The sequence below is a fragment of the Hylobates moloch genome, unplaced genomic scaffold (assembly GCF_009828535.3).
Source record: "Hylobates moloch isolate HMO894 unplaced genomic scaffold, HMol_V3 SCAFFOLD_6, whole genome shotgun sequence".
NCBI classification, from domain to species: Eukaryota; Metazoa; Chordata; class Mammalia; order Primates; family Hylobatidae; genus Hylobates; species Hylobates moloch.
The window spans coordinates 35,660,758-35,675,506 of record NW_026652281.1 but is presented as its reverse complement, the minus strand read 5'-3'; the positions used below and the strand labels follow the sequence as shown (position 1 = coordinate 35,675,506).

General features: G+C 45.9%; 1 protein-coding gene across 1 annotated transcript in view; it reads right to left on the bottom strand.

Moving 5' to 3' along the window:
• Positions 1–14,749, bottom strand: part of MCC (MCC regulator of WNT signaling pathway) — a 466,429-nt gene that overhangs the window by 36,393 nt on the left and 415,287 nt on the right. Inside the window, exons 12-14 of the mRNA XM_058440606.1 lie at positions 11,820–11,960; positions 8,780–8,883; positions 4,549–4,732 (exon numbers count right to left, since the gene is read on the bottom strand). Coding sequence (XP_058296589.1) covers positions 4,549–4,732; positions 8,780–8,883; positions 11,820–11,960 — 429 coding nt within the window. The remainder of the gene's footprint in view (positions 1–4,548; positions 4,733–8,779; positions 8,884–11,819; positions 11,961–14,749) is intronic.

Below are 14,749 nucleotides of genomic sequence, written 5' to 3'. Positions count from 1 at the left end.
GAATAACTGGATTATGTGTGGAGGGCTGGTCTCATAGAAACTGCACAAGAGGAATAGCCATTAAGGACAAGGACAGTGGCTGCAGCAATGTTATAATAGTGGAAAATGGGATACGAATGTCCCAGAGAAAAGTGTTCAAATACGCAACACTATTGTCATCCAATGGAAAACTATCCAACTCCTGAAAAGAATGACACATATAGAAAGATGTGTAAGAGCATAACACTTTGGGGAAAAAGCATGTTTCAAGAGTCCACATCACAGGATCCTCATCAGGTTAAAAATGAGACACAGTCGGCCAGGTGTGGTGGCTCACAGCTGTAATCCCAGCACTTTGGGAGGCCCAGGTGGGCTGATCACAAGGTCAGGAGATTGAGACCATCCTGGCCAACATGGTAAAATCTCGTCTCTACAAAAAATACGAAAATTAGCTGGCTGTGGTGCCGGGCGCCTGTAGTCCCAGCTACTTGGGAGACTGAGGCAGGAGAATTGCTTGAACCTGGGAGACGAAGGTTGCAGTGAGCTGAGATCACACCGTTGTACTCCAGCGTGGGCAACAGAGTGAGACTCCGTCTCAAAAAAAAGAGAAAAAAAAAGAGATGTAGTCATGTTTTTAAAGATGTCATGTTTTGGTGCACCAAGTACCGGCCTTCCAAGCTCTTCTGCTGAGACTTATCTCTTTTCTTCTCCATTCCCAAGCTCCTGCAAAAACTGCCTTGGCCTCGTGCTTCCACGGCCACAGAGGATCAGGATAGCTATCAGAGCCCAGCTGGGCAAGATGTCCCTTTCCCCAGGATTTTCTTACTTGACACCAGGGAAACCACCCAGCTTTGTGTACAAATGCAGGTGGTGAGCTGGTTGTCTATCACCTGGGGAAGGCTGCCCCCGAGAACAGGAAAAAGAACAAAGGCTGCATACAAGGGCCACACAGGCCAGACCTGGAGCCTGGTTCTGCTGCTGCTTTGTCTTAGGCAGCCCTCTGCTCGGGTATGCAGCTCGTGGGTGCGAGATCTGATAACCTTCCAATAAGACCCCTTTCCATTTAAGCTATTTGAGCATGTTTCTGTTCTTTGCAACCACGCATCCTAATAAAAAATGCAGTTAAATCTGTGGGAATATACCCCAGACGGTTCCCAATGTCCTTTCCAGTGAGAGTCCTAGAATGGAGAACTTTACCATCCTACACATTTTGCAACGCTGGCATTTTAATTGCTTAGTTTTACAAGAAACGCACAGTTCTTTTGAAATCAAGAAGTTAGATCTCACTAGAAAAAAACCATAAAAAGCATTTCATGTCTATACCTTGTTCTCATAGAACCTAAAAGGTAAGTGATGAGGATATTTGAGCAGGAGGACTGATCATAATGCTGTCATGTCAAGCATGTGTTGAGGCTGGTCTCTAGAGCTCACTAACAGCAGTAAGCATTTGTCCCAAAGACTTTGGACAGACTCCCCTGACACACAGATGGAAAAGCACCTCTCCTCAAGTAAAGATGACTGTTTCAGCCAGATCTAGTCTGACTCTCATTCCCTGAAGTTTACTGATGTGTTCTAACTAGGTGGCTGTTTCAAAACATTCACCCTTTCAATGGACATGATTTCACTCTCCTCAACCATTTTTTCTGCCCCAATGAAACTTTATCTTAATCCAGACTAGTTCAAAGAGTGAGAGCTGGGCATCTCTTGAGCTCTGCTGCCGTCCAGTCCAATCTGGGGATTACACCCCAGAGTGAGTGGCCACACAGGCAGCACCGTGGCTGCCTGGAGGTACCCAGAGGCTCACAGCAAGGCTGCAACCACCATTCTCACAGCTCTCCCCGGTTCCCATCTGGTGCTGAGACAAGGAACTCAGTTTCAGTCTCTGAGAGTGCAGACTTGCTGTGACTGATCCCGTCTTGGCCACAGTTCCTTTGTGGATTGAGATCGATGACTAAGCTGCACAGAAGGAGCTGAACTGTGAGGTCTGCAGAGGGTGGGCTTGACCAAGGATTCCTATTTCCAGTTCCCAACATTTTAGTCCTTGTGCCTCTTTGTCGTGGTATGTTGATAAAGCCATCCAGGCAATCAACCCAGTCACTCTGTCCATAAGACTATTATACTTTCTGATGAGGCCATGGCTATATTTTTCAAAAATGAGTAGCACCGACCCTGGGCACCTGCCAACAGTCAACTGAGGCTTGGCTATCACTTTTATTCCCTTTGTTGGTTAACTACCCCTCTGCTGCTCCTCTCTAAAACCATGAACCCTCCCGTCGTTAGGAGCTGCCTATGGGCTGCCAGAAATGCCACTGGAGGCACAATACTCAGCGTTTCTTTTCTGAACCCTTGAGGGGCAGCTGCTGGACACTCTGATTAGACTCCCTTAAGCTGGGTGGTTACAGTGGGGGGAAAGGGGATTTGCTGGGCCACATAAAGCTCCAACTCAGAAAGATCCTTTTCTTTATTTTCATAAACTTGACATGGGGGAAATGTCTGAGCCAGAATGGCAAGATTTACAAACAAAATTACTATAATTATCATAATTATGAAAGGGGTCTGGTGGTTTGGGACTTTATTCTAAACCCAAGTTTAACATAAAGCAGTCTAATTGCATCAGGTTCTAAGAATGTGGAGTGACAAATGAATGCCCTGTGTGTGGTTCTTCTGTACTCGGAGCTGCTCTGATTTGGGCGGGAGGGTAAAAGTGATTTTTTTAAGGAGAATTGGGTGAAATTGGAGCTAAAGCCCTCTGTGCTTTGATGGGAAGACCCATTTGAGACTGAAGTTAATTTAATAACCATTTTTTGTTGAGGTTATCCTAGGAAACAATGACTCTGTGTTTTGAATTTATCTCAATCTGCAGAAACACAGGATTCCAAATTAAATTTCTCTAAGAAAACAGTCTCAAAATCAAGGCTAACCTGTAAGTTCAAGTACTTCTAACAAATATTCAAAAGCTAAATAGATGGTGATAAAATTGTTCTCACTCCTGACTGGTTCTAAATTTGTCTCTGACTCAGAATAAAACCGCAGAATTCTTTTTGGGGGTAGGGAGGTTTGAGCAAATGATCCGTAGCACAAACCTCATAAGCTACTGAAACAGCACACATTGCCCGTCAAGCAAACTCTTATGTTCACTAATAAAACAACACAGCATCACTGACAACACGAGAACTACATTTCTATACTAAATAAACACACAAATTATAGATTATACACATCTGGAAGAGTCATTAAGAGCATCTGCTTTCTGTGTTTACACAGTAGAATCTGGTTTTATGAAAAAAATTATAATCTGTGCTTCACTGAATGAGAAAATTGTTGCTAAAGAAGAATCAAGTCCCTGTTGTTTGTGGGCACCTGGCTGATGCATTACCGGGCATGTCCCCTCTCCTGGGACACCTGGGCCAGTACAGGTAAATGGAGGCACTGAGGTAGACGGTGGGTCCCACTGGCGGAAAAGACAGAGGGGAACATTAAGTTGCTTTCCAGCACCAAGAAAGTATTTCTCCTCTACCTCTCAATAGTCAATCTATCTTTATGCAGTTCTGGTCACTTAGTCTGCAAGTAGACACTGTGTTGTTATGTCATGAGATCCAGTGTGGGAAGAACAATATGCTCGGTGCTAAAATCCCGGGTTCCCATCCAGGTTTCCCTCTTATCACCAGGCAGGTTACTGACATTATCTCTGAGCCAAGGTTTCCTCACCTGTGAAAATGGAGTAAGTTACCAAGTCTTTCGTGATTTGGCAATTACGTAAGAATCTCTAACAAAGTGTCTTCTAAACTGAGGACTGGTAAATAAAGGGAAGGCATTCATGTTTTTAGGGCTTCGGTGGTAAGAAATGAGAAGGTAAATAGAAAGGGTTTCATTCTGACTCTCCACTCGCAACCAAAAGAATCAAATGACTTCAGCAAATTACGCTCAGCAAGGTCTTCGTTGCTCTCTTCCTTAACTTTTTCAAGCACCCACTTTAATTTCCTAGATTCACAGACAGTGAACTTGACCTCAGGTTCATGACTGAGTGCCTGTAAGCACGTGCTGTGAATGTGGCATCATTCCATGAGGCAAAAGAGATGAGAGGAGAGGCTCTTGCCTGAGAAGAGCTTCTAGAGGACGGAGGCACAAGAGGATGGGAGAGTGACATCTGGAACTTGGATGGGCTGGGCTGGGCCTTGGGACCAGAGGGACCATTTGTAGCAAATGGGTCTTGGCTACCCTAAGTGCTTCCTGGAAACGAAGACTTATAAAGAAATGGAGAACACAACAACGCAGAGAAAACGGATCTGACAGAAAGGTAGGTTTGCATTCCATCTCTACCACTTTCCAAAGCGAATCTCTCCTCTCTCGACTGCAGTTTCCACATTGGCAAAGCGAGAGGGCCACTTTCTAGCTCTTCTGTTTTGACCTTCTGACTCCTTTTTGGATAGAGCAGGCTGCATGCCAGAAGCCATGTCTGCCTTTTCCCAAGCCACATAGTCCCCAAGAGCTGGGTCACTGCACACCAAGTCCAGTGAACAGATGCCACGTGGACACATGCCCACCCTGGAGCAGAAGGCTGAGCATTACCTGGTGTGGCTGTTGGAGGAAAGGCTCTCCCAGGGCTGCACGCTGCAGCCAGCCACGGCAAAGGCGCCCCCACAGCTGCCATCCAGCTTCATGAGCAGGGCCTTTGCAGCGTTCTCAGCTGTCTTCCGGCAGTCATGAGCTCGCTTGAGCATCTGAGTGATGTTTTCATCCCCCGACTGGTCTCCTATGTGGCAGAGAAGCCAACAGATTAATCAACATAGGCCTGGACAAGGCATGCCTGGGAGTGACTGTGCATAATTAACTCTCAGTTACTTAGGGCAGAGGTGGCGCTGTGGAAGGGAATTAGCAGTGCATAGCCGAAGAGAAGATCTGTGTTCTGGGCCTGGCACTGTCACTTAGAAGCTGCATGTGGGAAGGTAGTTCTCTGCTCTTTCTCTGGGCTCCAATAGCCTCAGGGACAACGGTAGGAGTCAGCCAACGGGATCACCACATTTCTGTTTCTAGCTCTAACATGCTCTGACTTTTCTAATGATCCAGGCTCCTGGCTTCTCCTCCCATTCAGCCACAAGTCTACCATTTGGCCATTCCTCTATGCATTGGCACTTCCCTGTGAATGAGGGAGGGAGAAACTGGGGCAAAACTGTGCCATCTTTCCACATGTCTACAGCTTTGGTTAGAGCCCTGTGTGGGGGCAAGAGAGACAAAACTAATGGTTCAGACGAGAGCTTTAGATCGGCTCTGTATTATATGTACCGATGCCACCCCTGACCCTTCTCTTGGCTTGGTAATCGGTGTGAACTCAAATGCCTCCAGGAGCCAGGTAATTGGGCTAGTGCAGAACATCAGGGTGTGGTGGGCACTCGCACAGACCAGGCAGTGAAGTCTCTGCCCCAAATGTTCACATTCCTATTGTGTTTTAAAACTGTGCTGGAAAAGACAGAACTATAGAGATATTGAAAAGATCATGGGTGGCTGAGCTGAGGTGGGAGGACTGCTTGAACCTAGGAGTTCAAATACAGCCTGGGTAACAGAGCAAGACCCTGTCTCCAAAACAACAACAAGAACAACAGCAACAACAATGGTTGCCAGGGGATCAGGTTGGGAGAGGAACGAATAGGTGGAGCCAGAGAACTTTTGGGGCAGTGAAACTACTCTATATGATACTGTAACGGTGGACTCAAGTTGTTACACACTGGCCCAAACCCACAGAATGTACAGCACCAAGAGTGAACTCTTATGTAAACTATGGGCTCTGAGTGATGATGTGTCACTGTAGGTTCATCATTGTAACTAATACACTACCCTGGTGGGGGGCGCTGAAAATGGGGGAAGGCCGTGCATGTTGAGGGTTGGAGGCATATGGGAAATCTCTGTACCTTCTTCTCAGTTTTGCTGTGAACCTACAACTGCTCTAAAAAAACACAGTCTTAAAAAATAAAACAAAACAAAACAGAAACTGTGCTGGCTGAACAAATCACCGGTTTGCTACCTGTACAGCACAGATCCATGTTTTTCCAAATATTTTTAAGTGAAATCTTACGCCAAAGCATACCAAATGCTATCCTAACATACAAAAAACGTAAATGCGGAATTGGATGAAGTGGGCAGAAGTGGGAGACACACTCAGAGTCCCACCCTCCAACCCCACTGCTGAGGCCCAGAGAAACTCCTCCAGCTTCCCAGAGCACAGTTTGAAAACTGCTGGCCTAAAGCATCTGTGAATGAAAGAATGAACAGAATGAATGCCTGTGACATCAACAAGGAACAAAGAAAAGACCCACAATCATAGATACTGTGGGTGCATGTCACAAACGAGTTCCTGCTTTGCTGTGCAACAGCTCTATGGCATGATGGGATAGTATGACGGGCCAGCCACTGCTGTCAGCAGAATGCAAGGGCGAGGCTTAATGGGGAGCTGCTAAAAATCAAGCCTGCTCTCAGCACTATGGAGAGTGGGCAGGAAATGGAGTGGACCCATTCTGCAGGCCAAAAATCCCTGGAACTCCCTGCTGTCATTTCTCTGACAACCTTCACGCCGCTCTTCTCTCCACAAATGACATTTTACATACATCTCACCACTGACTGCTATTTGGAATTAGGCATGACATTACTCACTGGCTCATATTATAAATGTATACATGAGCTTCCCAGTATTAGGTAAATACAAAGCAATTCATTATTGATTTTGAATATTTAAAAGGCAGATTTATTTAAGCTCTTTCAGCTCCTACACCAAATAAATGCACTGAATAGGTACACGCCTAATGAAAGGTACCTTGTGAGGCCTGAACAGGTTAACACACTCCTCTGATACCAACTGGAAATACGATTGACTTTTTCCTTTAATTTATCATTTTTCTTAATACGTATATTAATTTTAAAAAATCCTGACAGCAGGCCAAGATCATTTTAGGATCTGTTTCATATGAGGAATAAAGTTTTATGGTTCAGTTAAAAGACCCTGAAAAATGAGGTTTCTAATGGAAATGCTGGCAGAGTTTCTACTTCTGGGCTGGGCTGGTAATACTATTAAAAAAAAAAACCAGAGGGAGGAGCAGAGCATTGCTCTCCATACAAATGAAGGTGCGCTCTTTCGTTGGATCACTTGTATATGAAGCAGGAAATTAATACCCAGGATACTTTCCTTCCTTCAGTTTTGCTTCAGATTCCTGCGCAAGTCGAAACTGAAGGAGGAAACACATGTGAGTGTTCAGTGCAAAAGTGAGCCCCCAGACAAGAGGGGAGGAGCGGGGAAGAAGGACAGGAGGGTGCCTTCAGCAGGTGCCTGGATGGTGACTTTCTTTGAAGGGTGTGTCCTGGATGGACAAGTCCTAATGGAAGCTCACAGCAGAAAGCCGGTCCATGACAGAGGCCTGGCCACCACACATGGGAATGCCTGGCCTGCCCACACCACCCATCTTTGGCTCTGGAGTGACCTGGTAATCTTGGCTTTCTGTTTACTTGCTATTGCCTCTCCGAAGGCTAAGGGGGTGTCCGGGGCTTAGTTCTGCATGGAGAGACGGCCACCTTTCTCCTTGGGTCTCTCTTTCCTCTTACCACTGTTTCTACTGCAGTCCTCCTCACATCACTGCAGGCTCAGAGCCACAATCACTGGCCACGTTTTAGCAAATGCTGCCGCTTCCTAGAATGACATGCTTGTGTCTGTTCCAGTTAGGTAGTCCTTCCACCTTACTCAAAATTGAGGGACAGAAGGGAGTAGGCAGTGCAGATCTCAAGGTACAGGTCAGGCCAACAGGGCACAGGATTCCCAGGCTGGGGGAAGGACAGGCACAGGAAAGTGAGCATTCTGTGATGCTGACACAAGCAGGGGGTGAAACTACTTCTCCTTTACTCGTAAGACACCTGGAGGCCTGGCAGGGGAAACCCATGTTTCAAAACTACTCAAAAGCCGGGCGCAGTGGCTCATGCCTGTAATCCCAGCACTTTGGGAGGTTGAGGCAGATGGATCACCTGAGGTCAGGAGTTCGAGACCAGGCTGACCAACAGGGTGAAACTGTGTCCACTAAGAATACAAAATTAGCCAGGCATGGTGGCATGTGCCTGTAATCCCAGCACTTTTTTCGGCTGAGGTGGGTGGATCACCTGAGGTCAGGAGTTCGAGACCAGGCTGACCAACAGGGTGAAACTGTGTCCATTAAGAATACAAAATTAGCCAGGCATGGTGGCATGTGCCTGTAATCCCAGCTACTCGGGAGGCTGAGGCAGGAGGATGCTTGAACCCAGGAGTTGGAGGTTGCAGTGAGCCAAGATTGCACCATGGCACTCCAGCCTGGGCAACAAGAGCAAACCTCCATCTCAAAACAAACAAACAAACACAAACAAAAAAACCACTACTACTCAAACAGATAAACTTGGAGAAGCTCAGCCAATGAAACGAGACGAAGTGAAGGCCATGTGGCAGCAGCATGTGCCTTGATAACAGGCATCAGAGAGGCAGCTGCAGAAACGCCGGCCCCTTTCATCGCTGATGCAGCCTCAGCTCCATCTGGCCCCACTGTCAGCCCAGGAGAATGCAGATCCTAAGAAGGCTTGCTTGTTTTAACTTGTCTGTTATTCTGTTTCCACTCCAGTTCTTGCTGCATTCAACATAAACAATTTACCCATTCAGTCATGAGGAAAAACGAAAAACACACTCGACAACCAAATTTTGTGTTGTTGGGAGATGATTCAATGCCAGTTGCTGAGACAGGGGCAGAAGCAAAGGAGGCAGGGAGACAAGAGGAGGAAGAGGGACTCTGGAGACACTTACCAGGGGACGACCCCACACCCGCCGCTCGGAACTGCCCCAGGATGAGGCTCTGCTCGCTCTCCGCCAGCGCCAGGAGGAGTTCGTAGGCTTCGATGCACTGCTCACTGAAACAAAGCACACGTGGCCTCAGCCCTTGCAGGGAACAGCGGACACCTTCAGTGTGGCGCCGGTTCCCGTCCAGGAGGCAGCTCAGGTGCTGTCTCGGCCTCACTCTCCACACAGGCAAGGAAACCACCCATGAATATTCCCAGGATAGGGCCAGTGGCTTGCTCTTTCATTTGGCCTTTTTATTTTTAAACCTTTAACTTGGTTCTGGAAAAATACAAGAGAAACAATAAAGGTGGGAGAGGCAAGTGCGTCATCCCTTCAGTGACCAGCTGAAAGGACCATGTGATTTCTTTGTGGCAGGCCACTCCAGGTAGTCCTGCTGAGCCCACACCCTGGTGTCTACACCCCTGTGCTGTCCCCCATCTGCAAAGTACCACGGTTGGTCTGTGTGACAGAAGTGACAGTAGGTCACTTGCAAAATTAGCTTACTAAAAAACCCTGACTTCCATCTTGGTCACTCTCTCTTACTTCATTCTCTTGGACCATCCTGCCCGGAGCAGGCCAGCTGTCGTGTCTTCAAGACTCTCAGGCAGCCCTATGGAGAGGTCCACATGGCGAGTAATGACTAAGGCCTTCAGCCAACAGCCATGTGAGCGAGCCTTCTTAGAGCAGATCCTCCAATCCCCCACTGAGGTCTCAGATGATACAGCCCTGGCTGACAGCTTGACCAGAATCTCACAAGAGACCCTGAACCAGAACCACGTACTAAGCCACCCCCAAGTTCCTGATCCTTGAAACTCTGATGCAGTAAGTGATTAGTCATACAACAATAGGTAGCTAATATCCCACAAGGAGATGGTTTTGACCTAGACCTGCACTATTCAATATAGCATCTACTAGCCACAAATAGCTACTTAAATCGAAAACATTTTGAGTTAAATAAAATGAAAACGTCCATTCCTCCACTGCAGTAGCCATACTTCATATGTTCAATAGCCATACATGGCTAGAGGTTACCACATTGGGCAGTGCATGTAGAGAACAGTTCCATCATCACAGAAAAGTTCTATTAGATTCTCATAAAACTAAGTGCTTAAAATATCTCATGAAACATTCTTAGGCCTTCACAAAAGCTCAGACAAGAGTTTGAGTTTGGATTTCTAGGAGGAGGAAACATAGTCACTCTTTTTTGTGCCCAACATTCATTGGGCAAACAAGGTAAAATATCAAACAACAGTCCCCTTCCTGTAGCCTGAGACCCACATGGCCCACGTCCACACAAGAGGACGTGGAACATGTGTATAGCATCCTCAGCGTCCCAGATAATATGCCTGCAGTAGGAATATTTCCTCTTTAAGAAAGTAACTATATAGCTTCCTCAAGCTGAACAGGGGATATGTTGCTTCATTTAGTAAACAGACAATTTGTTTTGATTGCCTTTCTTTTCTTTTTTTTTTCTTTGAGATGGAGTCTCACTCTGTCACCCACGCTGGAGTGCAGTGGCGCGATCTCGGCTCACTGGGAGCTCCACCTCCCAGGTTCACGCCATTATCCTGCCTCAGCCTCCCGCCGCAGCCTCCCGAGTAGCTGGGACTACAGGCATCCACCACCATGCCTGGCTAATTTTTTTTTATATTTTGTATTTTTAGTAGTGATGGGGTTTCACCGTGTTAGCCAGGATGGTCTCGATCTCCTGACTTCGTGATCCGCCAGCCTTGGCCTCCTGAAGTGCTGGGATTGCAGGTGTGAGCCACCACGCCCAGCCTCAAGTGACTTTATTTTCATTGTCCTTTACTAAGAGTTAAGACAAAGGGCTCAAATGCTAGCCCTAGGTAATACCAGCTCCTCGTTTCAAAGGCAGTTCATATTCCAGAGATGTGAGGACATTTCCTTATCCATGAGGTTGTACTAATGTGGAGAAAGACCTTTCTGCTCAAAGGCAGATTGTGGGTGGACAGCAACCAGCTTCAAGGGTTATCACAGATGGATTATCTGCTGGCTTTGCTGTCTGTAAACCAGAATGATTGCTCTCTAAGCTTTGGTCTCATTTATTTTGCTTTGATAATTTCCTGAATAAACAAGAATGTTTCTTAAAACAATACTGAACTTTTTAGAGGATGCTACGTGTACGATACAGTCAACTACTCTGAGGCCTTGGCAAATATACTTAAGTGGTAACACTAATAAAAGAAACCTATGATGATAATAATAAGGCATAGTTGCAGCTTTAAACAAGCAGCAATTTAAAAACAGATAAATTTCAAAGTGATGAGGCAGAAAAAAAAAAGTGGTCCATTCAAATTACCACTTGCTCACCAATGAGTGAACTGCAGTTATTTAAATTGACTTGTTTTCATGACAAAAAAATCAGCAGCATGCCTGTAGAGCTAGGAAAATATTCACATCCTTTGACCTACAATTCCTGCTTCGGGATTTTATCCAGAGGAAAATATTCAAAAGAATGAAGATCTTATCTGCATTAAATTATTCATCATAGAATTATTTTTAATACCAAAAGTCTAAATGTCTTCTAAAAAACTGAATAAATTAACAACATAAAAACTTGATGGAGGGGTTACAGCCAATTCAGAATAAATAGAGACTATTAAAAGCAACATTTTAAAACCATAACAAAATGAAGAACTAGAATGCTAGATTTATAACAACGTAAATTACATATGAAAATGAATAAAAATCTGCAAGAACAAATGAATATGTAACTTACCAAAAAATCGATATTATGAGTGACAGTACCTAAATGAAATAATATTTAAGATGAATATGCCAGGAGAAATATACCTGTTTACTAACATCATATTCATTACTCTTAGCTATTTGCTGGTCCAAACCGCCAGATATGCCTTGGTCCAAACTGCAAGATATGCCTTCTAAAAGCCTATTTCCTGCTTTTATTCTGAAGGTTACTCTGGATGCACTTCTACCCTGAAGTAGCTACAAACATCCCAGTGTGTGCCTCGTGCTGTTTTCCTACCTGTACTGCAAGGCCAGCCTCAGCGCCGTGGCATTGGATTCGTATTTTCCCACCAGCATGCTCATCCTCTCGGCATTGCTTTTACATTCCTCCAGGGTTATAGTCAGGAGGTCATTCTGGGATTTGAGGTGCTCAATCCGGCTACAAAGGAACAAAAATCAGTTTCACACTAGGGTTACAGTTAATTTGCCAATATTTCAGTTGACTCATTTATATTCAGGCCAGAAAAGCATGTGAGGATGTGGGCTTGTCAGATTAGTAGCTGACACAGTATTTTGTCAAAGAAGCAACTCTACATAAAAGTATCACTAAACTCTGTGTGAATTACAAATAAAAAATAAGCCCCCTGGTTAAAAATAAGCCCCCAGCCATTGCCACACTCACTACAGGTCTATCATGAGCAGGGCACAGCGCTAGGCTCTGGAGATATTCAAAGGAAAGGAGACAGTTGTGCAACCTCCAGGCCCCCGTCATGTGGAACATCTGGTGGGCTTAGATAACTCACCCTCCACATGCAGGGATGAAAAGCAGCATGACAGCAGTCATGGCTATTTGTTAAGCCTTTGCTTTAGTGATTCTCCTAGCAGCCCTTTGAATTAAGTGTTGTTACTCCCATTTCAAATGAGGAAATGGAGGCCCAGAAACATTAAGTATCTTGCCCTGTGATTTGAACCTGGAAGTGTGACCCCAAATCCCATCCTCATAATCACAAACTACAGAGAGAACCAAAGGATGAATTAGTGAGTGAACAGGAACCTCCCCCAGCGGCCTTTAAGTGGGAAATGGACGAGGAGCTATGGATTGTACCCAAAGCTGCTTTCGGGTTACATAGGCTAGCAGCTCTAACTAGTGGTAGGATAAGCATTGGGAACTTGAAGTTTTACAGGATTCAGAACTGCAGATTCAGGGCAAATGAGTCTGTGGCAAAGCTGGCAAACAAATGAATAATATGATCCTTCAGCTTCTCCGTTTTCCATCTCAGGGTACAGATGCTCTTGATGCCACAAGTCATTTTCCATGCAGACATCTATTTGTAGTACTCTGACCACTAACTCTTGAAGAGAAAGCTTCACACACACAAACTGCAAGTGACTTGAAATGTTAAGGGGTTTGGAAGCCATTAGCTTCAAGGAAAAATCTTAGACTCACACCTTAGAGCAGAATATGGAGACACTTGCCAACATGGGAGACATCTGGTGAGTGTAGAAGAACCAAGATCACTGCCAGGCTCTGGCCATTCCAAGGTCATTTCAAGGTAAGGTACTACAAGAATGCTTTTCTGCCACTGTTCACATTAAGACTTCTTGAAAAGAGTCCCCATTCTCCCATTTACTTTTCAACTTGCTCCAGTCTACAGTCCGTCCCTGCTAATTAGATAAAACCTTTACTCAACTCATAGACCTCCATGTGGCCAAGCCCATCTCAGGGCCCTTCTGAGGCAACACCCCACTGATCTGTTACTCGTTTCTTCTTAAAGAGCTCCCCTCACTTAAGCCATGGGGGGTCTCTGCTGGTTTTCTTCCTTCCCTAGCGGCTATTTCCTCTCAGTCTCCTTTGCTAGATGCTCATTCTCTATAAAATTAGTAAGGCTTGCCATTCTCTTGGGGCTGTCCTGGGGTCCCCTCTGCTATCAACACTCCCACCCTACGGGTGATTTCTATCCAGTCCCATGACTTTATTAGGCAGGTATGCTCTGCTGGCTCACAACTTTCTCTAGCCCAGAGCTTTCTTCTGAGGGCCGGGCTCACATATCCAGCTGCCTTCCTGACATTTACTTTTGCTGTCACACTGCCACCTCTAGTTTAACATTCCAAAGTGGGATTCTTGATTTTCCCTGAACCTCATCCTCCCTTATCTTCTCCACCTCAGTAAATGCCACCACCATCTACCCAACACTACACGCTAGACCAAGCTTGTCCAACCTGTGGGCTGCATGTGGCCCAACACAAATTGGTAAACTTTCTTAAAACATTACGAGATATTTTTGCAATTTTCTTCTTTTCAGTTCATCAGCTACCGTTAGTGTTAGTGTATTTCATGTTTGGCCTGAGACATTCCCCTTCTTCCAGTGTGGCCCAGGAAGCGAAAAGATTGGACACCCCTGCACTAGACCCCTGAGGATCTTTTTTGAGACCATCACTTTCTCTTATCCAAGTGGAACCCAGCTGCAGTCTCCACTGCTTTCAGTACCACACATGCCGTGCATGAGGCCCCTGGCCCCATCCCTCCATGGCTGCCCTGGCGCACCACAAAGATCGTGCTGCTTCCACTCTTATCCCATCCTTTCCATTCTCCACACCCAGGTAAGATTCCATAGTGTCAATCAGATCTTGTTCTTCCACATTCAAAAACCCTTTAATGACTTCCAAGTACACTTCGAATAAAGAGTAAAATTTGTCCACAGCATCAAAATCCACAGCTGAGCCAGCCCCTGCTCTGCTACCTCGTCTCATGTAGCTTCTTCCCCTTACTCCATTTCAGTTCCACTGGCCTTTGGACACTTCCTCTTTCAGGCCTCATGGTTGTTAAGTGGCCATAAGAATATCAGTTTGCCATATGGCTTTTTTTTTTTTTTTTTTAAACCCATCTCAATGTAAGCCTCCCATCTTCAGATGCCTGCCCTGAATACCCACCAAAAAATCAACCCTCCCTGGGGTCCCACACCCATGGAGCCTCACTCACTGCTAGCACAGCCGTCTGAGATGGAACTGCAAGGCAGCAGTGAGGGTGGGGGAGGGGCGTCCGCCATTGCCAAGGCTTGAGTAGGTAAACAAAGTGGCCGGGAAGCTGGAACTGGGTGGAGCCCACCACAGCTCAAGGAGACCTGCCTGCCTCTGTAGACTCCACCTGTGGGGGCAGGGCATAGCTGAACAAAAGGCAGCAGACAACTTCTGCAGACTTAAACGTCCCTGTCTGACAGCTTTGAAGAG